The sequence below is a fragment of the Balaenoptera borealis genome, assembly GCF_965194805.1.
Source record: "Balaenoptera borealis genome assembly, chromosome: 15".
Taxonomy (NCBI): Eukaryota; Metazoa; Chordata; class Mammalia; order Artiodactyla; family Balaenopteridae; genus Balaenoptera; species Balaenoptera borealis.
Window position 1 is genome coordinate 49,769,659 of NC_138871.1, and position 23,055 is coordinate 49,792,713.

Sequence of the window (23,055 nt, forward strand, 5' to 3'; positions counted from 1 at the left end):
ATTCTCTCTGAGGTTTTAAACCCATTTAGGGGAAGATAACAATAATAATGGCAGCATAATACTGATAATAATATTACCGTTACTATAATTGAGGGTGAACCATGTACCAGGCATTGTTTTAAGTAATTAAAATGCCTTAAATTTATATTGTAAAATGTTTCTATCATTAGCTTATTTTACAGATAGGAATACTGAGACACAGAGACCTTATATATTTTACCCAAGGTCACACAGCTAGTAACTCATGGAACTAGGATAAAAACTCAGATAATCTGTGAATCCAGAACAGAACACATGCACCAGACCAAGATATGCACATTCTAGAAAGTTAAAAAAAAAAAAAAAAAAGAAAGATTTAAGTAGCAATCCTATCAAAGCAAATACAGTGTAATTAACTAGCATGTGACTATTTCATTTCTCCAGTGGTTTTTAAAAGTTTACAAAATGTCTTTCTTCTGTTACTGTTCATTTTTGAAAAACCCTCATCTCCAAGCTTAATGTCTAACTTTATATTATTTGCTCAAAGTTCTTTTTAATTAGGGAGGGATATTTCTTTTTTTTTTTTTTTTTTGTCCAGGCCTTGCCGCATGTGGGATCTTAGTTCCCTGACCAGGGATTGAACCTGTACCCCCTGCAGTGGAAGTGCAGAGTCTTAACCATTGAACCACCAGGGAAGTCCCAGGGAGGGATATTTCTAATATTTTTAGTATAAAGAAATTTGTTTGTCCTTAGGACTCTATACATGTCTCTTTGCCTATACAGTAAAGGCAAATAGCTATTTATAAAAACACTCTGAATAGTTCCCAAGGCTGTCTCCTTAGCTAAATTGAGGAGAGCTTAAGGAGGGTTAAAGAGGGAGGAGTTAGGTGGCTGGGCTAGTACCTCAATTTCATGGCTGTTAGGGTGATTAGTCTGTCCAAGGTCATGACTGGCACCAGGCCTGGCCAGCAAGACAGCTCTGAGACAGACAGCTTCTCTGATACCCCAGAGGCCTTGTCATTAAGGACAGACAGTATGGGGAAGGTGACCCAACCGTTCATCTTACATTGATAAATGAAGTCTTGTCTGCGCATTCCTGAATATAGAGCTAACTAAAGGAAACTTTAAACATAAATAAGCACAAAACTTAGACTCCTAATTAAGGGTGGCTCAAACAGCATGCAATTTGTGCAGTCACCCAGGGCTCTGTGCTTTGCAGGGCCTGTGCTTGCATTAATGCTCTGCTACCACTGTCCTGAAATGCTTCATTTTGAACAAGGATCCCATGTCTTCATTTTGCACTGGGCTCACAAACTCTTTAATTGGTCCTTCCCCTAGTAAGGTTAGTGAATATCAAAAGAAGAATCTGGAAGTGCCCTTCACATGTTTCTAAGTTTAATTGGTAATTAACTCTCCTAGCTGATTCATGTGAGAAATAAAAACAAAAGAATTCTGCTCTCAGCCCAGTATCTAAAAATTGAGAAAGATAAAACAGAAACATTTAATGAGGAATTACTCTCCTTAGGTTTTAGTTTGTTTGTTTGTTTGCTTGTTTTTCAAGCAGAGGTCTGGTTATTTTTTAAAGTAATTATATTAAAATCAGAAACTAATGGCAAAGTCAAATAGCAGGCTGAAGGTATCATAATTACAACCTGAGAAACACATCCTCCTGTCATTTACGGGCATAAGTGCTCTTGCCAGGAGCCATGAATCAGGCAACCAGCAGTGGTGGCTCTTGCTTCTGTTTCTCCTGGCTTTTCTCTCTTCCTATTATTGTCACAATGACAAGGCTTGTTTCCAGCTTCTCACCAGGTCCTGCCTCCCACTGGAGGCTATAGTCCTCAACGTCAATTGCCAAATAAAACTTGGTAGTACCTGGAAAAGTTGATACAGATAGACACCTAATTTTATATATACACACAAATGTCATGCATTTTAATGAAGGCTGCCATTCTAAATTTGTAGAACAGGAAAGGTGATTACATTTTAGAAGTAGAGGAACTTTGCAATTGGTTTATGCCATTTACAGCCTTTTAAAATTGTTTTTAGTTTTTGTTGTTGTTGTTTTACGGATAAGAAAACTCAGACCAGGAGCAGGAGAAGAATTAGACTAAGTTAGCATCATTAAGCTTATGTTGGATTTAATGGTAACAGTGAATCTAAAACTCAGGTCTCCTGACTCTTAAGCTCTTGATTATTTTTCCATTACTTATTTCTTTAATATTCAACGTAAAGATTCAGGAGAAAAGGGAATTTAAATTGTCTATTTATTTATGTGTATCTTACAGAGACCTGAAAAGTACAAGCTGGCTGCCTGTTTTTAAAAAGTTTTATTGAAACAAAGCCACACACGTTTGTTTACATATAGTCTATGGCTGCTTTTGCACTACAATAGCAATGTTGAGTAATTGCCATGACAACCACATTCTGCAAAGCCAAATATATTTACTATTGGGTCCATTGCAGAAGTGTTTTGACCCCTATTAGATCTATTAGAATTAGATCTATTAGATCTTTTTTCGAGAAACCTCCTCGAAAATCTAAGTTGGGGCATTCCCAGTGCTTGTGCGATCAGTGTTTGGTACAAAATAATTTTTAAACTAAATTAGTAGGATATGGGTGCCACATAACCCAGAATGAATAAGACTAGTTAAATGGGATAGACAACAGATATACTATGGACCATTCGATTTCAAAATTTCGTAATTCTAAGATGTATGCTGCTGCAATTTCTAATTCAATTGCTGGGTGCTATAGGCAGTTTAATGATCAAAAAAATTGAACAGTTATGTATAAAGATAGAAGCAATTTATATGCATAAGGCAATGCCAATCTTTTTTTTTTTTAATTTATAGAAGAACTTTGGAAACTTTAGGATCCACTTTCATGTGATGCCCATCTTTAGCCCACATAGCTGTGGTTGAAAAGACACAACCTGTTCTTAATAAAATGGAGATAGATAGACCATTTCTAGAAGACAAACTAAATGGATTCCTACCTGCCTATTATCTATGCAGTTTTCTGGGTTGTGGCTTTGCAGAAGTACCCATTTGAATCCCCATGCTTAAATGGCTTAATTGAGTAAACAGATCAGCTACTCAAATCACTAGATAGTTATAAAATAGAAATTACTTACATCTGATGTTTAAGGCAACGAAAAGGAAGCTAGAACCAACTAGTTTGAACTATAGTGAGAGATAGGGTACCTGATACAGATGGTCCATTTATGTAGTTAGCATCTTTAAAATATACCAGTAGAGGGAGATAGCTACCTAAAGGGTATGTCATGAGTCTCAGCTTTGTGGCACTCAAGTCTAAAGGTTTTAAAAATAAAAATATAATTGGTTTGGGTTTGATTTTCCCAAGCTACATCCATCTTTCAACTCTAGGGACAGCTGTCATTTTAGTCTGTTAGACATCTTTGATCACATTGCTTCTTAGATTTCTTAGCTTTGTTTTATTCTTCTCTATTGCTCTTTAATGTTTCTTTCCTCACATTCAAAAAAAAAACAATATAAGTACTTCACAGGGCATTTGCACACAAGGCTTTCTTCCAAAAAGGATCCAAAGTTACTATTATATACATCTTGAATATGAAATAAATTTGAAATATTCGTGAAATAATAGGAAACAAACAAATATTAAAATAGATTAAAAATACGCTTGCAAGCAAACCTGAAATCCATCAATGATGTTATATACATATATATCAACTAACCTCCCATGAAGCTGTCTGTAAAATGGGGGAGTTGGGTTAATTATCGCTACATCCCTTGGAAGCTATTCTTTTCTTCATTAAATAGATTCATTTATTGACTTAGGCCCAAATACTTTCAAATAGAATTTAAAGTGATTAGCAAAAATAATTTAAAATAATTAATTAGGCAGAAAAGTCAATATTCAGGGGGTATTTTTAAAGGAAAGAAAAGAATCAAGTTGCTGAAATTAAGCACAAATCCTAAATCTTGGTTTCCTGATGGATAGAAATAAGGAAAGGCAATCTGTTCCGTAACTCACATGATGTAAGAGGATATGGCCTATAAAATCTTCGAGAGAGAGCTTATGAACTTGGACTTTGTAATTAAAGGAGTGTTGAAAATGCATGCTAAAGGGCTGATAATGCAGATAGACTAAAAAGGGTAGCTTTGAATAACTCTGGACCTTGATATGGATAATAAATGATGTTCTAGAAAAACAGTTTTTTTAATTTGTAAGTGAAGAAAATCTGTATTTTTAAATATGACTTTAAAGAGCAAAGGGTTACTTGGAAATGTTTTTTAAAAGCCCGTGCTGGAGTTTTCTGATAAAGAAACTCATCACTTTCCTAAAGGGAGAAATGAGCCCCCTAGAGGGTTCTGCAGAATCCAGGGGTTCTGGGTGATGCCTTGGGGGACAAGCTAGCTTGCTTCTTTAACAGCAGAGCAACTTCCCCTTTATGTGATTTTTATATTCTTTGTGCGTAATTACAGGTAGAAAAAAATAATTCCAACGTTTTAAAATAGTAATAAAACTACTGCCCCAGTTTTGTAGATATTCACTCTATAACACTCACATTAATGCTGGGAGTAAGGTGTTAGTACCAATGAGACATGTTTTGATATCCCAAAAGGAAAAAGAAATCTTAAAAGGAATTCAGATCATTAATGCTTTGAACGACTATAATTTTGCCATGGGGACAAATGACTCTGAAATTCAAAATTTCAACAGTTAACCCATCTTCCTTTACCAAATACATATGTTTTAAATGTCTGTGAGAATGTGACGTCTCAAAGGCATTGCAGACATCCTCTAGACCATCTCCTCACTTTGTAAGTCTGACTTCTTGAGACTACAAGAAGCTGCACGTTTTAGCAAATTGCTGATTGTGGGCGGATCTAGTACCAAACTAGTATCATGTCTTTAGTACCATCCATTTCAGTATCCCTGAGTAGAGGTGCAGTGTATTTTTTAGAGATTTCTTTCCACCATGACTTATGCAGAAGGTGTGTAAGATTTCCGAACATTGTGATTGTTCTGCAGAGCAAGCTGGAAGTCATGACAAAGAGCAACTTTCCTAGCCTCTTCATTTAGATGTGAGGAAACTAGGAAGTCACGTTGCTATCTAAAGGTCACATTAACTGGGAGGCAGTATAATGCAGGGAAAGTATGCAGGCTTTGAGTAGGTCAGACCTAGGATGGAACACTTTTCTATCACATTTTAGCTGTGTGACCTCAGGACAAGTCGTTTTAGATTTCTAGGCCTTTGGTTTCACATATGCAAAATGATAATAATGTAAAGATGAAATAAGTTAATAAATAAAGTGCCCGGTACATAATAAGCATTTACTAGCCTCTAACTTCTTTCTTAGTAGCAAATTAAGGACTAGCAACCACAATTCTGAACTCCCTGTCCAGTGCACTCTCCACGACACTTCATGTTGCATAGATAACATTGTTTTGAACTGAGAATATTAAGTGCATTTTAAAAAAAAAAACCCTGTCTTCCTAAATTAATCTCTTCACATTTTTAATAATGCAAGGAAGGAGCTTGAAGTTGGCCCACAGAGATTTTCATGAACCAAAGGGTTATTTTTAATTGGGTTTTGTGCCTGTTGTTATGGAAATTATTGTTTCATAGATGAAGCATTATGATTTTACTGCAAGATCAAGCCCAGAATGGGGTATAATGATGATATCATCCTTATGCTTCTTTTTCTTGACAAAACACGTTTAAATTAAGAGAACGGGAGTGAAGCTGCTTTAAAAGCACACATTTCTAAGAAAAAAAGATCTGCCCTATAAAAATAGCTTTAAAATGATATGTTCTCTTTTCAAAGATCAAAACTCAGAATGGCCCTTGCTGCTGGTAGGATGATAAGATTCTGCAGAGTTACTAAACACTTCTTTCTTCACTGTTGAAACTAGAAAGAGTTCCTTTGATCCTGGAACTTGCTTTCAGCAATTGGTCTCAAAGCATTTTTGCAGTTGTTGAACTAAACAGGCTTCCTCTAGATATTTAGTGATCAATCTCTCAAAACGGTTCTATCTAGACTAGTTTTTATTCATGTATCCAGATGCAATTTAACTTCTCTAAAGAAACAAAAAGAGATGATTACTAATTTTAATGATGGTTCTGTTTAAAGATAGGAGGCAGTTCATCCTGCAAAATTTAGCTTATGTCACTGGCTCATTTTAAGCCTCAGAGAAACCCCAACCAAGGAAGACAGAACTAGTATCATCAGTAATATCCTAAGAGAGAAATCAGCGGGCTTGCTGGATAGCCTGTGGAATTAAAAGCAAACAGTGATCTCCTGTTGGACAGACTGCTGAGGTTTCTTCTAGTACTTGATTCCCTAATTTATTTATTTTTCTCTCTTCTTCTCTTTGGCCTTTTCATACATCCTCCTATGGTCCTTGGACATTGGCTGGTTTGGCTGATAGAATTTGGTGGAAGAAATTGTGAACCCCATCCTGATCCTGAGTTAGTTGAAAGTCATGTAACTCAACTCAGTGTCATGTCTTTAGTTATTTTAGTATACATATAGAAATGTCAGTACCTAAAAAACAGGACAAAGTCTATCACCAAAAAATGTATCACTAAAAACTTTTCATGATTTTTTTAAATGAATCATAATATCAGATTATTGGCAATGCTTATTTTTTAATAAAAAATTTCCAGTTCTATTGAAAGCTCTTTTTTCCCTTCGTTTTTATGTGAAAGAGAGACATTTGTCTAACTTTGTCATTTCAATAATTTCAAAATACCTCCTGAAATAACCTCTCTGCCCTATGCCAATTTAAATTCAACTTGCACAGGTTGACATGGGTTCACTTGCGGTTGCTTTTCCAGAAGGTTATACTTCTTGTCCTCTTTCGTTTGGTCCTTAGCTGGGCACCACTTCCCTGTACTGCTACTTAATCTCATTTGTTTTTTCTTCCCTCCCACTCAACACTCGGCCCTTTATTGGCAGTGTTTTTTTTCACTTTCTTCACCTCCTAAGAGTCCATTCTTTTACCTGTACCCACTGTCTGTGCCTCCACCAGACTTAGTTCTCAGACACAACATTCCATACATTTAAGAAGCTGGTGAACATTGGAGGTACATGATGTAAGAGCAAAGAGCAGCCATCACCTAGTCTCTCATACCGAGAGCTGCCTCCTTGCCGGTCTAATCAGCCAGGTGCCATTCACTGAAAATGGTTAGCTAATGACCTGTGGTCACATCTCTCCCCAGGGTCAGAGGTTTCATGACTGCTAGCTACTTCATTAGCAAGAAACTGATAGGGCAAAAATCAGAGAATTCCTGAGGGAGGGAAAAGTGTGTGCAGATTTGGGAGGCTTCCCAATGCTCTATTGACTGTGCCTATTTATGACAACAGGTGCATTCGTTTGTCTTTGATCGACGTGTAATGTTAAAGAGCCTTCTTAAAGTGTTACAGCTGAATGTCTGTTAACGTAATTTTCCTTGCTTGCTATGACTCTAATGGGCTTGAGAATTGATCCAGCCAGTCTCTCCTCTCTCTGTCTCCTTTTTCTCTCCTCTTTCTTTCATTTCTTTCTCTCTTCTCTCTCCTCCCTCTCCCTCACTTCCCCCCTTCCTCTGTCTCTTTCTCTCACTCTCTGTGAGGTTCGTTTGCTTGACTGATTCTGAGTGTCCATAATGACTGTTTGGCATATTCTACAGGCAAAGGTCCCGAGACCCTTTTTGCCGGCTATAACCTCAATGATAACGAATGGCACACAGTGCGTGTGGTTCGTCGAGGAAAAAGTTTAAAGTTAACGGTGGATGATCAACAGGCCATGACAGGTAAGGCCCCATCACCTTTGCCTTGTTGAAGCTTTAGACTTTCCTGCTTTCTCGCAGTTGACTTTGAAAACCAAGTGAACAACTTGAAGCTGATACACACAGTTCATTTCTTATTCCAGTTCTTCCAGCAACAAGTAAATTTAATAAGCAGCATGTTAAGTGTCTTTTTCTCTCAAATGAGCAACAATTTTTGTCCTGTTCTTTTCCATTTAATAATGCAAGAAGAAGTTATATTTTAATTTTATGGCTTGATAAATATCTTAGGGCTTTATAAAATATTGAAGTTATTGTTTGGATGGCAATTTCTGTTCAATTTCTTTGTTTCTTGTATATTTAGGCAATGAACAGCAGCAAGTTATACTTTTTAGCTTCTGGGTATATTGATAGATATGCTGGCATTCTGTCAGGTGAACTGCTTTTTATTTTAAGCTCTAATAGATCATTTTTGGCCATTTAGCTCCGTTGGTTAAATTCTAATGTTAAGAATGTCAAGTTCAATCCCTGATTTGTAGATTCCTGACTGAGGTGAGTCACGTAAAGGTGCATCCCGGAGACACAGGGAAACCGAATGAAAGAGGAATTCGTGCACCTTTATTCTCTCTGCTGAAAATAACTTCAAGCACATGACCCGCTGGGATATTAGCTCCTTTTTCTTTTTTAGAGAATATCTCCCTGTTAATTATTTTAGTACAAGACACAAGACAGTCCTCGTGCAGTAGAGAAGTGTCTGTTCTACATTCAGTCTCAAGGGGGTTTCCATACTCAGAGATCAGGTGATTGTATCAATGTAGAAATATCATGTATGGGATTTTAACTTTAAAGAGAATCATTCCTGAGTTCAAAGGAAGCAAACTACCAACTCATAGATCTCTTACCAGCTTGTATTTCATTAGCCCTTTATGGCATTCCAGAACTTTTTTCTACACGTGGGGGCAACCTTGCTTTGTTTCAGAATTATCTGAAGAGCTTTAAAAGGATCAATTCCTGACCAGACACCACAGAAAGTGTGGGAGGAGCTCATCATTATTATTATTTTTTCTTAAAATCTCTCAGAAGAACTCTAATGCAGCTTGTCCATGGCTTGGCATTTAAAAACCACTGCTATGTTATGTCATTTTATTCTCCCAGGAAGGAAATCAACCAGGGAGCCATTAGCATAAGCCTTTATTCAACATTGCCAAACATGAGAAATCTCTAAAGAAACTGTGTGAACTTAAGGAAGGAAGGCAGAATGAAATCTCTAAAGAAACTGTGTGAACTTAGGGAAGGAAGGCAGAATTTTTATAGGGCTTTGGCAGGAGTGTTAGCTGAAGTTCAGCTAGTTTTGGTTAAAGGCAGTTCTTGGAAGAGAATTAAGTGTTTCTATAGATTAGCATCCGCTGTTTGGACAATCTCGGTTTTATCAAAAGGGGTAGAAATTAACAGGATCTAAGGTCATGTGCAAGAGGTTGGGAAGAAATAACTGCCAGGGACAAGGACATGTGAGAATCACAGTAGAACATTCTTCAGTCCCTTAAGTTTGTCTCAAATCTCACACAGCCCTATGAAGTAGATAGGGTATATACATTCTCATTTTATAGATGAGGAAGCTGAGGTCCAAAGAGGTTAAGTGACTTATGTTTCTTTGAAATGCCATTGTTACCAGAACTGAGAGAGCACCTAGGTTTATTTTTTAATTTTGTTTATTTGTTAACTTTAAAAAATTTGTTTGCTTTTTGACTCATGGTTCATTTATTTATATTTATTAATATCCTAGTATATGTATGACTCTATGATGAATACTTTCCTGGACATAACATGATTTTATGAGGATAATATACACACACATATCAAAATCACATGATAACCGATCATCTAGGGTAGCATGTAATGTACTAAACGGTTGAGTAAACAATTCATGTTCTTGGGGTTCGGAAGAGCTTAAAGGTTTCAGGAATAGCTTAAAGCAATAGATAATATCTGAACTAGGCTGTAAAGAAAGGATAATGCAGAAGGTAATAGTATCTGGGAGAGCATTCCACACAGGGAAGGATGGCTTAGATGGGGCTAGACAGACTTATGTTCAGGGAACAGAGAGGGTTTGTTTTGTTTCATGTAACCATAGGACGGTTGACACGGCTAGAATGGCCTTTGGGGGCCAATAGGTCAGTGCTCTGAATGAAGGAATTCATATTTCATGGGTTTTCAGGCAGTTGGAAGTTGCTGCATTTAAGCTGGAAAGTAAGCTAAGAGAATATTTTTTGAGCAAAATGAATCCTGTGCAATGTACTAACTACTTCAGGATGTAAAGTAGTAAAGTCCTGTACTACAGTGAATGAAGAAGGTATAGAAACAAAAGACTGGTGCAACACATTTTTTTAAAGTTTTGTTTAGAAATAATTTCAAATTTACAAAAAATTTCAAAAGTAAAAAAGTACAAAGAACACTGATATACTTTTACTATGGTGAGCGTGTTGTCCCATTTGCTTTGACATTTTCACTCTCTCATTTTTTTCTTAACCAACTGAGGATGAGTTATATACTTAATAGCCCTTCATTCTAAATACTTCAGTGTGCATTTTCTAAAAATAGGGATATCCCTTTATAGAACAAAGAGTCACCAACTTCAGTAAATTTGGCATTGATACAATATTTTTTTAACATCTTTATTGGAATATAATTGCTTTACAATGGTGTGTTAGTTTCTGCTTTATAGTTTTATCTGTTCTCTCATCCATATTCCCCATTTGTCAGTTGACCCAATGTTGTCTTTTGTAGCATTTTTGCTTCCATCAGAGCGTTCAGTCTAGGGCCAGACATTGCATTTCGTTTTCACGTCTCTTTAGCCTCCTTTAATGGAAAACATTACCTTAGACTTTCTTTGTCTTTGATGACATTGACAAATTAAAAAGATATATAGTCCTCCGACCTTTTATCAATGTAAAGTCACTTTTTGGGCTTATCTGATGTTTCGCCATGATTATATTCAGGTTTTGCATTCTTGGATGAAATACACTGTTGATGGTGTGGTCTTCTTACAGTATCCCATCTGGAGGGAAATGATGTCCATGTCCTTGACTCATGATTTTAATGCTTGGTCAACATGTTGCCCAGTTTCTCCACTGAATAGTATGTTTTTCTCCCTTACAACTAAGAAACTGTGGCGAGACATATTAAGACAAGGAAAATATCTGTACTTCATCAAAAACTTGCCCTAGATGTATCATCCACTGAAGATTTTGCCTGATCCAGTCTTTAACACAGTAGTTACAAGTAATTATTTTCAAACTCCATCTCTCTTTCCACATTTAGAGTCAGCACTTAGTATTCTACTGTATACAAGAGCTATCCCTTCATTCTTTCTTTTTCTTTCTTTCCCGTTCTTCTTTTCTTTTTCTTTTCCTCCTTCTCTCACCATCTTCCTCTTTCCTTCCTTCCTTCCTCCCTTCTTTCCTTATTGGTATAGACCCACAAGTTTCTATATTTTCAAGTAGTTTATAATTACTTCACTTAATTATTTTGGTGCTTAAAATGTCCCTGTTTGGGCCACTGTGAATCCCATGAAGTTGGTCTCTGTGATCTTGTGACATGCCTCCACCCCAACATTTTTTCTAGCACTTCCTCACTTTCTGGCATAACAGGATATTTCAGGTACAACTTTTACCTGCCATGCCTCAACCTTGTAATCAGACATTTACATTCCATTTAGTGTAGAATTATATTATAGACCAAGATCTAAGTGGTTGCTATTGGTATGCTCAGTGCTGCTTCGTGATCTTTTCAGGAGACTAAGATAGGAAATATACTCAAGCATATATACGTATACCTGCATATATATATATGCACACATATAGATATATACATATATATGTCTTAATATGTTTCTCCACATAAATATGTACATACATACATATCAGTTACACGTTCACACAAAATGCATATACACGTATTTTAGAAAACATGAGTTCACACTAGCACCTCCATATCTACAGCATTGTTTCTTGACTCCCCCATTCCATGTTTTCATATCCCTTCTTCCAAGGTGGAATCTTGGCTCCCAGTGATGTCATTTTCTCATTTGCCCAATCCAGTCATACATCTACAGTAGTTTCAGAATTGCTTTAAATTGCCCATACTACCACGAGTACTACGGACTAAAAACAATTCACGATTAGTTTGTGATTCTTCTCAGTCCTTACTGCCTAAGATTTAATGTGTATGGTCAAATGCTAAGTTGATAAATAACTTTGATTAGTTCCTTTCTTCGTTTTTTCCTTTCCTTTTCCTTCCTTCCTTTCCCTTTACTGTAGTTATAGTAATCATTTGAAATACAATTAGTTTTATTTATTTCAGCTTCGTTTTTTGCCTCCCATTCTTATGTATTTAATTACAGTCGTGTGTAGAACATTAGCATGCTTTTAAAATCAGTGCAACACATTGTGAATTAGGAAGTGATGAATAGAGTATGAAAATGATCATTGTAACAGAAAATTCCAGAAATGTTCCCTAAATGAATTGCCATCTAATTTTCATTAAAATTTAAGATATATCTTTTCAATCGCATGAATTCCTACCAAACTTCTAAATGAATAGTTATATTCTATATTAGTCAGTTGCTTTCTTCAACTTCCAGTGACTACATCATTCCTTTGTTACTTAAATGGTTGTGCATTTATCTCTCACCAGCAATCATAATGTTAGGAAGCAGAGTTAACAGATACTTATATGGATGTAGTTGGCTTATCGATATAGGAACAAATAAGTGATGGATTCAAAGGAGAACTCAGAGAGAATTGACTCTATTGGGGGATCATTCCTAAGTTAATGTCACATGTTTCCACTCTTCTGCTCCTGGGTATGCACTGTTTCTTCACGGTGAAGTCACCCATGTCTCCTTGGCTGGTTAATACTGGGAAACTCTGGCACCTAAGACTTCATTAGCTTATGATCTGAAAGAAAAGGAATTCCCTTTTAAAATTGCCAAATTTGGATGACAAACACATTTGTTTAACAGATTTTTTTTTCCAGGAGGTATTATTAAAATTATGAGTCTTAGTGCACCAACTCAGGGGTGCAAGAGATGGCACATTTATTAATTGACCTTATATCAATTTAAATTAGACCGTAGGCCTTTCTTCTGGGGTTACAGGATATTTAATCAGTCATGTGCCGTCACCCCCACTCCCACCCACACCCTGGATCATGCAGAAGCTCCTGTTGGCTTCTGTCTTCACTGGTTCTCACCAAAAAGACAGTTCTTCAAGTTTGTCCTTTAAGCGATAAGAAGCCTGTTGCTCCTGTCCTAGGTGAGGCAAAGGGTCTTTGCTGACTCCTGTCACTGAAGAGCTGTGGTTCGGTCTGCCGAGGTTTACCTCATCAGTTCTCTCTGAAACCCTGAACCTGACCAGAGAGCAGGATGCTGGCACTCAGTACTGCTAAATCCCACCGACGTTCATCTCTCTCTCCTAGTCAGTGGTAATTGCCTCATCTAGTTCAGCCCTCGAATGCATTCTGCTCATTTCTTTTTCCTTTCTTGAACACCTTGCAAACTAGGCCTTCAGAAAAGATTAGAAAAGGTGTTGTTTTCCAGAAAGTTGTCTTCCACTTTCTGCCAAATAAAAGCCTTTGAGGCAAAGTGCTACAAGGGACTTGGCTAGTTTCTTAGAACTGAAGGGAGAACAAAATATAAACCAGCATTTCAGTAAATTAGCCTGCCATTTACTCTTTCTCAAAACTGCCAAGGCCTTAGAGCAGAAATTATATTCTATCCTCTCTCTGTTGTGTAGGAGTTGAAAGTTTTTTCAGTTGTGGAAACCAACTTGCTCTTTCTCAGAGTTCAAAGATGAATGGGCATATAAACTGAGTAAACATTGATGATTCACACAAATTATGCATATTCTCCCCCCGGTACTCCACCCCACCTCTTCTGTTCCCCCAGCTCCCAGCATCTTGCTTCTCAGAACTAAAGCAATGTTTTGTTTTTTGTTTTTCACAGTAACTGTCATCAGGGTGATTCATATTTGGGAAATTATGTTTTGCCAAAGATCTCATGAAAGTCAATAATTCATAAGAATAAAAAGTCAGCCTTAAGTTATATAGCATAAAAAAGGTTTCCAAAGATGCAATGGAACCTTGCCATTGAGGCTTCAGTTTGGAATGAGATTTTTTCAAACACTCTAGTGGCCACATGAAGCCAGCCATGAATCAGGAAAGCAATAGACATTTCTTATTAAATTTTACAGCAAGTTCAGAAATCACTGAACAAGAAAAAAATTTAAAAGAAAGCACTGGAAACTCTTCATGCAAAGTCCTACATTTGACCACATCTTTAAATCAGAGTTATACATACTGTTAAGTCAAGTATTTGTTGAATACAGGACAGTACATACTCAGGTCATTCCTGGGAATGTCTGAACCTCACCGAGGCTCATGAGGGTAAGCAGTTGCCAGCAAAGAAGCCCAAGAAGAGAGAGATTCCCCAGAACTCAGATGAGAAAATGTTCTACACACTGTATGGGATCCCTAAGTAGGGAGTCCTTGGGTTTCAACATATCACCTAGTCTGTCTAAAATATCTGGAATTGTGTGTTCTGTATGTGTGTGTATGTTAGTGTGTGTGTCCTTTGTTGAACACTATTCACTGTATATCCAGTTACCCAAGCCTGGAAGCTGGGACCTGCATTATTTCCCCCTTCTCCATCATTCTGTACATTATTAATAAATCCTGCAGTTATATTGGTGAGACTATCTTATTTTGTCCATTTTTTCCATTTCTTCTATAAACACTCTACTTCGTATTGTCTACAATCTATTGTATCCACAACAGAGAGATCAAATACACACACACACACACACACACACACACACACACAGACTCATGTCTTATGTCTGCCTAAAAGCCTTCAGTAGCTCCTAATAGAATCAGGAGGCACTGTGACATCTGACCCCTGACTCTTCTTCCCATCTCATCTGAGCACTAACCTCACTTACTCATGACTCTCCAGCCACACTCTCTGGGTTTTTCTCACCTGAGAGCCTCTGTTCATCTGTCTCTCCTTCCTGGAATCCACCCCCCGCTTCCTTTTCTCCAGTTCTTAGCATGGCTTTCTCCTTTTAGTTCTTCAAATTTTACGTAAATATCCACTCAGGCACTTGCCCGCATTCCATATTTACCAACCCAGCATGCTGTTCATCAAATTCATGGCATTTTCTGAGTTTTATCATCATATAGTTAATTATTTTCTTACCTGGTTTTGTCTGCCTTACCCCAATAGACCATGAATTTTGTGAAAACAGGAGCTAAGTCTTCTTCTCTCAACATTATTTCTTAATTGCCTAATACAGCACCTGACTTATACGTACACTACACACTCAGTAACTTTCAATACCCTTCAGTGAATTAACAAGTGGATCTAAGGCTGGGGAGGGGTGGTCATTTTCTTCTGCAGCAGAAATTTAACCCAACTCAGAGCAAGGCTCAGCATAAAATCTTGCTATCTGTTTTGGTAGAAAGATTTGATTTAGAAATTGAGATTTCTGTGCAAACACACCACCCAAGTGGTTGTTTCTTATTGGAGATTATCATCAATCTGGATGCCCCAGACGCTTTGATCAGAGGCATTTTGTTAATTTCAAATTCTCCTTTTCCAGTAAATCTCTAGGAAAGATGCTGCATTTTTTTAACGAGTGGAGCCTTAAAAATATTTCTCCTTCATTGTCCTTTATTTTTTCTTAGTCGATATATGTATACGATAGTAGAGGTGGCTACGTTGCCAACTGAGGATTAAACATGGGAATACATTCTGAGGAAAAAAGGATTTTTAAAAGGCAGCAGTAAATGTTTTATTAGGCAGTGGATAATGGCTTTTAGGTGCTAATTCTCCTTCATGAGCAAGCATATCTGCCATTACTGTCAATGCAATTTATATATGCTTATTAAGGAAAGAATAGGCTCTTGAACATGGGCCATAATGATTTTTCTTGTAACTGGGCCATGGTTGCTCCAATGCTTTTTTACTACTTTTTCATTATGTATGCTCTGCATACGTATTCTATTCCTTTGAGAAAAGAAAACAGACAATACGTGTTATTTTTATCACTGAACTTCTTTCTCAGTTCTGCTGAACAAAATGTGCTTCCCTATTTCAGAGCTGCCAATAACTGGACAATTTGGAGTAATATTTAATTTCAAGTATTAGAAATATTTTTTCTGGATATTCTCTTACTGTCAGTTGGTTCATTAATGTAGCTTTTAAGAAGAAAACATGACAGTATCAGGATCAGGGTGGGTTCACCAAGTTAAGACTCAGATTTTAATATAATGAAAAAGATAAAATAACCCAAAGAGATAGAAAAGCCCAAGTAATTTTTTTCAGCTTTGCATATTCTTCATTCTACTTAGCTTGTTAATTCAATGTTACTGGTGTCTCTAGTGATTTATATTTGAAAATTATTAAAGGCTAATTTTATTTGCTACCCAAGAGTTAGTTCCACACAGACTAGTATTGAGGTCACTGAACAAAAGAACTGAAGAAGGGGAGAAAAATGATGTCATATGAGAAACCAGAATTGCTAAGGATTTAATAGTATTTTTGCTTGGGATAGACAAGAAGGAGGTGTAGTGGGGAGGAGGGAGGAGAGACAACTGTTTACAGTGCCATTTTTTGTATTAAAAAAAAAAAAACACATTTGCAGAGAAGGAATCAGAGCAAACTAATAATTGAAAAGAGAACATGCCAAGGGATGCCCTTGTCAGGATCAAGGACTAGTAAAGAGGTATGGAAATCAAGGAGCATTAAGTACAGCTCAGGGGAGAGGTTTTTATACCAATGAGTTTGTTAACATCAAAATCAATTAAGTATGCTGGCAATTTTTCTTGTGCAACAAAAAGTATGCCTTTTATGATTTAATTACAGGCATTTCCTTTAAAATGCCACCTAGTATTTTATTGTTTTTTCTAAAGAAATGGGAATCTGTCAGACTGGTTGAAGGAGGCCCACAAAGTGGGGTGTTCAATCTTTATTACACTTGGGAAGAAGGTTCAGTGCATCTTCCCAGGGCTGAGACTGGGATTGGCTCTAATTCATATTTTCATTAATATCAGGGATGATGGGATAGGGTAAGCTCGATAAAATTTCCAATTACGCCAAACTGAGTAGTGAAGCTAATACCTGGAAGAACTTGACTGCAATTTAAATGACCTTTTTTGAGTTTCTGAAGAAAGTGAATGACAGTTTAATTAGACAAGAACAGGATGCCGGGAGCGAATGACTAGCAATGGTAAGAGTACTTTAATGCTGTGCTTTAGAAAGCAAGTTCACATCTTTGTTAATTTTGACTTCAGCCTTTCAGGTAGGTACAATGATCACTCTGGAGGTAAAGACGGGACTAAGTAGGCTTTTAATGAGGTTGGCAGAGAAATATGGCAGGATGAACAGGGATGGGGTTGAGTTGAAGAGTGAATCACTAAATAAATTGGCAACCAAGCTTCACACTAGGGTGTTTAATAGAAGATTATACTTTGTGGTAATGTGGAATAATTTTACTGGTATTCTCAAAATTGGACATGCCTTGAATTGGTATGTTGTGCTCAATTTAGGTATCCAAAACCTAAGTGCAAGGAAAATGGCAGAGGGCCAGAAGAGATCAACAGGAATTCTTCGTGATTGGGAGACTAGGTCTAGGAAAGACGGAATTATTCAGTATAGAAAAGGGAAGGTGAAAAGTACATATTTAACTTCAAATACATTTTCATGGTTCGTAATTAGAAGAATAGTCAGCAGCTCTTCATTATTTCTATTGATATAGGAAAATATATAGTTACTTTTTGTTTTTCTTGAAGAACATTCTTTATAAAGACAAATGTCACATCACCATGGAGCTGGGATGTATCACTTTCTACTGGGATGATTTAGGATAGGCATTGCCCCTAATCCTCCTCCATTCCCTCCCTCCCTCCCTTCCTTCCTTCCTTTCTCCCTCCCTCCCTTCCTCCCTTCCTTCCTTCCTTCCTTTTCCTTTCTCTCTCTTCTTCCTCTTACCCTTTCTCCCTTCCTTTCTTCATGTCTTCCTTCCTTTATTCTTTCTTCTAGTTTTAAAAAATTCTGCAACTTTAGTTAATGAGGATCATTTTTGTTAAGACTAAAATTTGGACAGAGATTAAAACTTGATCTAAGAAAGTTTTATTAAGTAATTCAGCCTCACCATGTAAGGTCATTTCTCATTTTTGCTATACATAACTGAATATCAAGGAGGTGTGTAGATCCTTGCATTTTAAAATGTGATATTGCTGTGGAAGTCTAAAGTTGAAAGTACCCTTCAGATGCAGAAAATAATAATACACCATCTTCTCTTTTAGGTCAAATGGCGGGGGATCATACGAGGCTGGAGTTTCATAACATAGAGACTGGCATCATCACGGAACGCCGGTATCTGTCTTCTGTTCCCTCCAACTTCATTGGACACCTGCAGAGCCTGACATTTAATGGAATGGCATACATTGACTTGTGTAAAAATGGCGACATAGATTATTGTGAGCTCAATGCCAGGTTTGGCTTCAGGAACATCATAGCAGACCCTGTCACCTTCAAGACCAAATCGAGCTATGTTGCCTTAGCTACGTTGCAAGCCTACACTTCTATGCATCTTTTTTTCCAGTTCAAGACAACATCCCTAGATGGACTAATCCTGTATAACAGTGGGGATGGAAACGACTTTATTGTGGTTGAATTAGTTAAAGGGTAAGTACAGGTCCGTTCAATGACAAACAGAGCTTTATGAAAATGAACCTCAAGTTCCACAATTATAGATTAAACAGAAGGTGGTGGGCAGGGAGGGTGGTTTGCAAATAATGCGTTTGTTTAAACCACTTTTTAGGTATTTTATAAAGTTAATAGGGATTCATTACAGTTTTTTATATCTACATTTCCATACCTAAGGTACAAATAGCGTCGAGTTCTAATTTATCGTAGGCATTCCATAAGTCTTACTCTTCAAATGTGGATTTCTTTACTACGCACATGGTAATTCCACAAAAGAATTTCTACACTTGCCGGCTAAGTTAAATAGCTAAGTTAAATAGCTAATTCATGCAAGCAGATTACTTCAACTCCACAAAATCCCATTTAACTGAAGCTTAATTCTATGTCAGAGTTTCTTGAAGAATTTAGAAATATTTTTATGACATTTCCTTGAAACTGTGATGAACATTTGATATCTTTTCATTGATTTAGGTATTTATTCATTCAATCGGTGAATATCATTGCACATTTACAATTGGCTAGATAACATGCCACACACTAGTTTACATATATATATATATATATATATATATATATATATTCCTTGCCACTCCTGTGCACACTTCAGATTCCACCAACCGCAAGGCACACAGATGCACACAACCCGAGGGGATACAGGTGAGCACATAAATTTAGCAGAAAAGCACCAGGAAGTTTCCTAATATGATCTTGGGCAAAGGTTCAGGAGATTATTTAGCAAAATTAGGAAAACCTATGAGTCCAGGAGTGGCTACCTGAGCTGGTCTTGAAGGATGAGTGCACATTTCCCATAGAGAAATAGGCATTCAAGATGGCGGGAAACAAGTGCAGGAAGCTGAGAATCGCCAGTTCTGTGTGGTTTGCAAAGGATGGAGAGAGTGGTGGAAATAGGGAATGAGTAGTGACAGATATTTATCTTCCACAGCGATGAAGTGGAATGTGGACCACAATTTAAAAAATATTTTCACTATTTCCTGTATTGAAGACAATGAATAATCCTCCTTGCTGAAACAGAGTAGTGTTTCTTACCCTCTTGTTAGCTGAGCTTCTACACAACTCACTCTCATGACTTCTAGCAAGGATGCAACCGCCTGAAAAGGAGATCTCTGTTTGTAATAAGTCGTTTGACTCCATCAGAAATTCAAAAAGTGATGGTACTTTTCCACCTTCCCTTTTTTCCCAGGTACTTACATTACGTGTTTGATTTGGGAAATGGTGCTAACCTCATCAAAGGGAGCTCAAATAAACCTCTCAATGACAATCAGTGGCACAACGTGATGATATCAAGGGACACCAGCAACCTCCACACTGTAAAGATTGACACGAAAATCACAACGCAAATCACAGCGGGAGCCAGGAACTTGGACCTTAAGAGTAAGTGCACGGAGTCAGAGCAGCAGGCAGGAACCCACGTGGTTTGTGCTCATGTGGCACATCCTTTGCTTTGGGGTGGGGGGGTACCTTCTGCAAAGACTGACCAGAATTTCATCTCCAACATGTAATTAATAATACAACACACATGCCTCTTCTCCCCCTTTAATGTGGCAGAAACACGTATTTTTAATAGCAGCTCAAAAAATGCAACACCTAAGAATGCATGCATGATTAAAATTTAAGGAGTGAGAAGAATGTATCTTAGTCTTGATATTATAAAGAAAAGTAGGCGTTTGCAAGTTTCTTTAGTCCCAATAGCTTTTAGTTGATTTGGAGTCAGGGTAACCAGATACCTACTGAGTTTCTTCTAGAGCTTATTAGTTTTCTCTTCTTGGTGAGGTTTCCTAGATACTTACAGAGCCTCTCACCAACAGGGGTCTGTGGCTGGCTTATACCCTGTGTCTCCAATGGTGAATCCCTACCAACACCCACAAACACCAATGGGAATGTTCTTTCACCAGCTGCTAAGGAAGTCTTAACAGACTTTTTGCTTCCTTATTTTTTTTTTAACATCTTTATTGGAGTATAATTGCTTTACATTTCCTTCCTTATTGATACTTGATTTCTCAAGTGAGCGAGACAAAATACTTAGAAAACTTATGTCAATAATGGAAAATAACAGAAGTTTCTCTTTGAATGGGTCTTTGTTATTCGCTAAGAGCATGTCCATATATCCATCTCATTTAACACAACAACAAGCATTGAACAAGATGTTATTAGCACTTCATTATGAATGTAGGAAATCTGAGCTTTGAATGGCTTGCCCAGGGTTAAAACAACTACTTCAGCAGAGCAAAACATAACCCCGGTTCTGACACATGGCCCCTCCATTGCTCCTCCTGCTCTGATTGGAGGCATTCCAAAGCCCTGCAGGAATCATCATGGTCATCATTTTTGCTTGGCAAGAGCTGTTCATTTGTACTGATGGGATCTTTCCCTTTGACTTAAAAGATAAATACATAGGGGAGTTAGGGAACTGGAAAGAGAAAACCCAACAGAATTCTTTCTAGAGAAAAAAAGCTGTGAGTAAGGTGAAAGAAGACAGAAAAGGGTTTCACTTTCTGTAATTGCATAATGTATTTACAATCCCAGTACTATATTTGTCTAACACATAAAATGTGTGGTGATGGCTGTCTCCCTTCTCAGAGTGGGCCTCTTGTTAACTTCAAAGAGAGCCTGTTTGTACCTACAAATCTAATAGCTTAGCTCACAAAGTAAAATGAAATTCAAAGGAAATGCTGTTTTACAGTCTACACCTCTTTCTTCTCTCTGACTGAAGTGAATGGAGGGCATTTTCTGTCCCTATTTCTTGGGTGCCCTGTTTTGCACAGCGGGCTCAGGTGGTAATTGTCAAGGAAAGGGAGAGATTGTGACAGTCAGTGTGCTGGCCATGCCAGCCACCAAAGCTGAAGCAAAATGTGGTCCTGTTTGTGTAGGGAGAGACCTCAGTAAGCATAAATGAGCTTCCCTAGAAACCTTGAACACTAGGTGGAACACTAAAATGTCTAGAAAAGAAGCAGTTCCTGCTTGATTGAAGTACATGACATGCACAGACCTACTCATTGAGCGAACAGAGAAGCAGTGCCAGGCAGTGGGTATCTCATTGGACAATTAGGGCGCTGCCTCCTGAGAAGTAAATATTTGCCTATTGTTCCTTAAAAAATTGAAGTGAGGGTAATTGGAGGACATGGTATGGGATTCTTTCTGGTGGTAGAGGGGACCTTTACAAACCTAAGAAACCCTCAGAGCTGATTTTTATTAAAACGTTGAGTGTTTCATGATTCTGAATATAAGAAAGGCTTTATCCATGATAAAAAACTAAAACTATGAATTGAAAATAGCATTTTATATAAATATTAAGATACTAAGTATTGAATTCTGACTGAGTGCATTTGTGTTTAAAAAAATAACACAATTTAAATTTGAGGTACATTTCCAGATGTATAAAGAGATTCTATACTAATGACTATCCCCCTTTACCTTGTGAAGTTCCTTCCTGTTTACAGACTTACCAGACCATGTCATAAAGTGAGAGCAAGTTCCTAAAATTAAAACTCGGGACTTCCCTGGTGGTCCAGTGGTTAAGACTTCCCCTTCCAACACAGGGGGTGCGTGTTCGACCCCTGGTTGGGGAGCTAAGATCCCACATGCCTCACGGCCAAAAAAAAACAAAAAACATAAAACAGAAGCAATATTGTAACAAATTCAATAAGGACTTTAAAAATGGTCCACATCAAAAAAAAATTTTTTTAAGCTTAAACATTAAAGGTCAAAGCTGTGAACTCATCAATTGGATGTGTGATCCAATGACAGCAATAACCCCAAGAAGCCCCCTTGGCATGTGCGTCCCCAACTCGAGGGAGCCTGAGAAGAGAGCATGGTGCTGGGGTGGACATCTACCCGCTTCCACAAGCATCGCCTTTTGGTGTGTGGGTCCAGGGGCCTTGGTCAGATGAGAAGTGTTTACTGGGCGCTGACGCCGTGCTCAGAGTGGAGAGCACAGGTGCGAGGAGGGCGGCAGGCTTCCTGTAACAAGAAGCTTTCTGTCCCAAGGAGAAGACTGACACAGGGGGAACATTGACAGGACAGAGAACAGGATTCCCTGGAGACACATCAGGACATTGAAAAGAATGTGGCGTCACCAGGTAGAATATTAGAGGAAGGAATGTTTCAGAGATACCTAAAGGATGAGTAAGCTCGAAGAGGCATTGTTTCTCCTTCCCACCTGGATGCCGCCCCCTGGAATTAGGGGAGCTTAATGAGACAGGAGACCACAGACAGGAACTCTTTACTCTGAATTTAACAGCACTGTCTCCTTTGCATGCTACTCATGTAGGATTCAGCCACTCTCAATGCAGAAACAATGAGAGGTGACCGAATTTGGACAATGGTTTTATTTTATGTATTTTTTGGCCCTTATTGAATTAAAATTATCAGATTTATTCTACACTCTGTGTAAGGTCACTGCCATAATCTTTAGTTCTTCTCAGAGTGAGGTCAACCTATTTAACTACATCAGAGTCCTATGGTGGGGTTCTTGAGGTGCAAATTTCTGCAACCCCCTCAGACAGACTGAGGCGGGGATCATTTGAGAATGACG

General features: G+C 37.7%; 1 protein-coding gene across 22 annotated transcripts in view; it reads left to right on the forward strand.

Moving 5' to 3' along the window:
• Positions 1-23,055, forward strand: part of NRXN1 (neurexin 1) — a 1,113,486-nt gene that overhangs the window by 532,178 nt on the left and 558,253 nt on the right. For all 22 annotated transcript variants that reach the window (XM_082357957.1, XM_082357959.1, XM_082357962.1 and 19 more), the window contains 3 exons: positions 7,643-7,765; positions 18,101-18,482; positions 19,705-19,895. In XM_082357957.1, the coding sequence (XP_082214083.1) occupies positions 7,643-7,765; positions 18,101-18,482; positions 19,705-19,895 (696 nt within the window). The remainder of the gene's footprint in view (positions 1-7,642; positions 7,766-18,100; positions 18,483-19,704; positions 19,896-23,055) is intronic.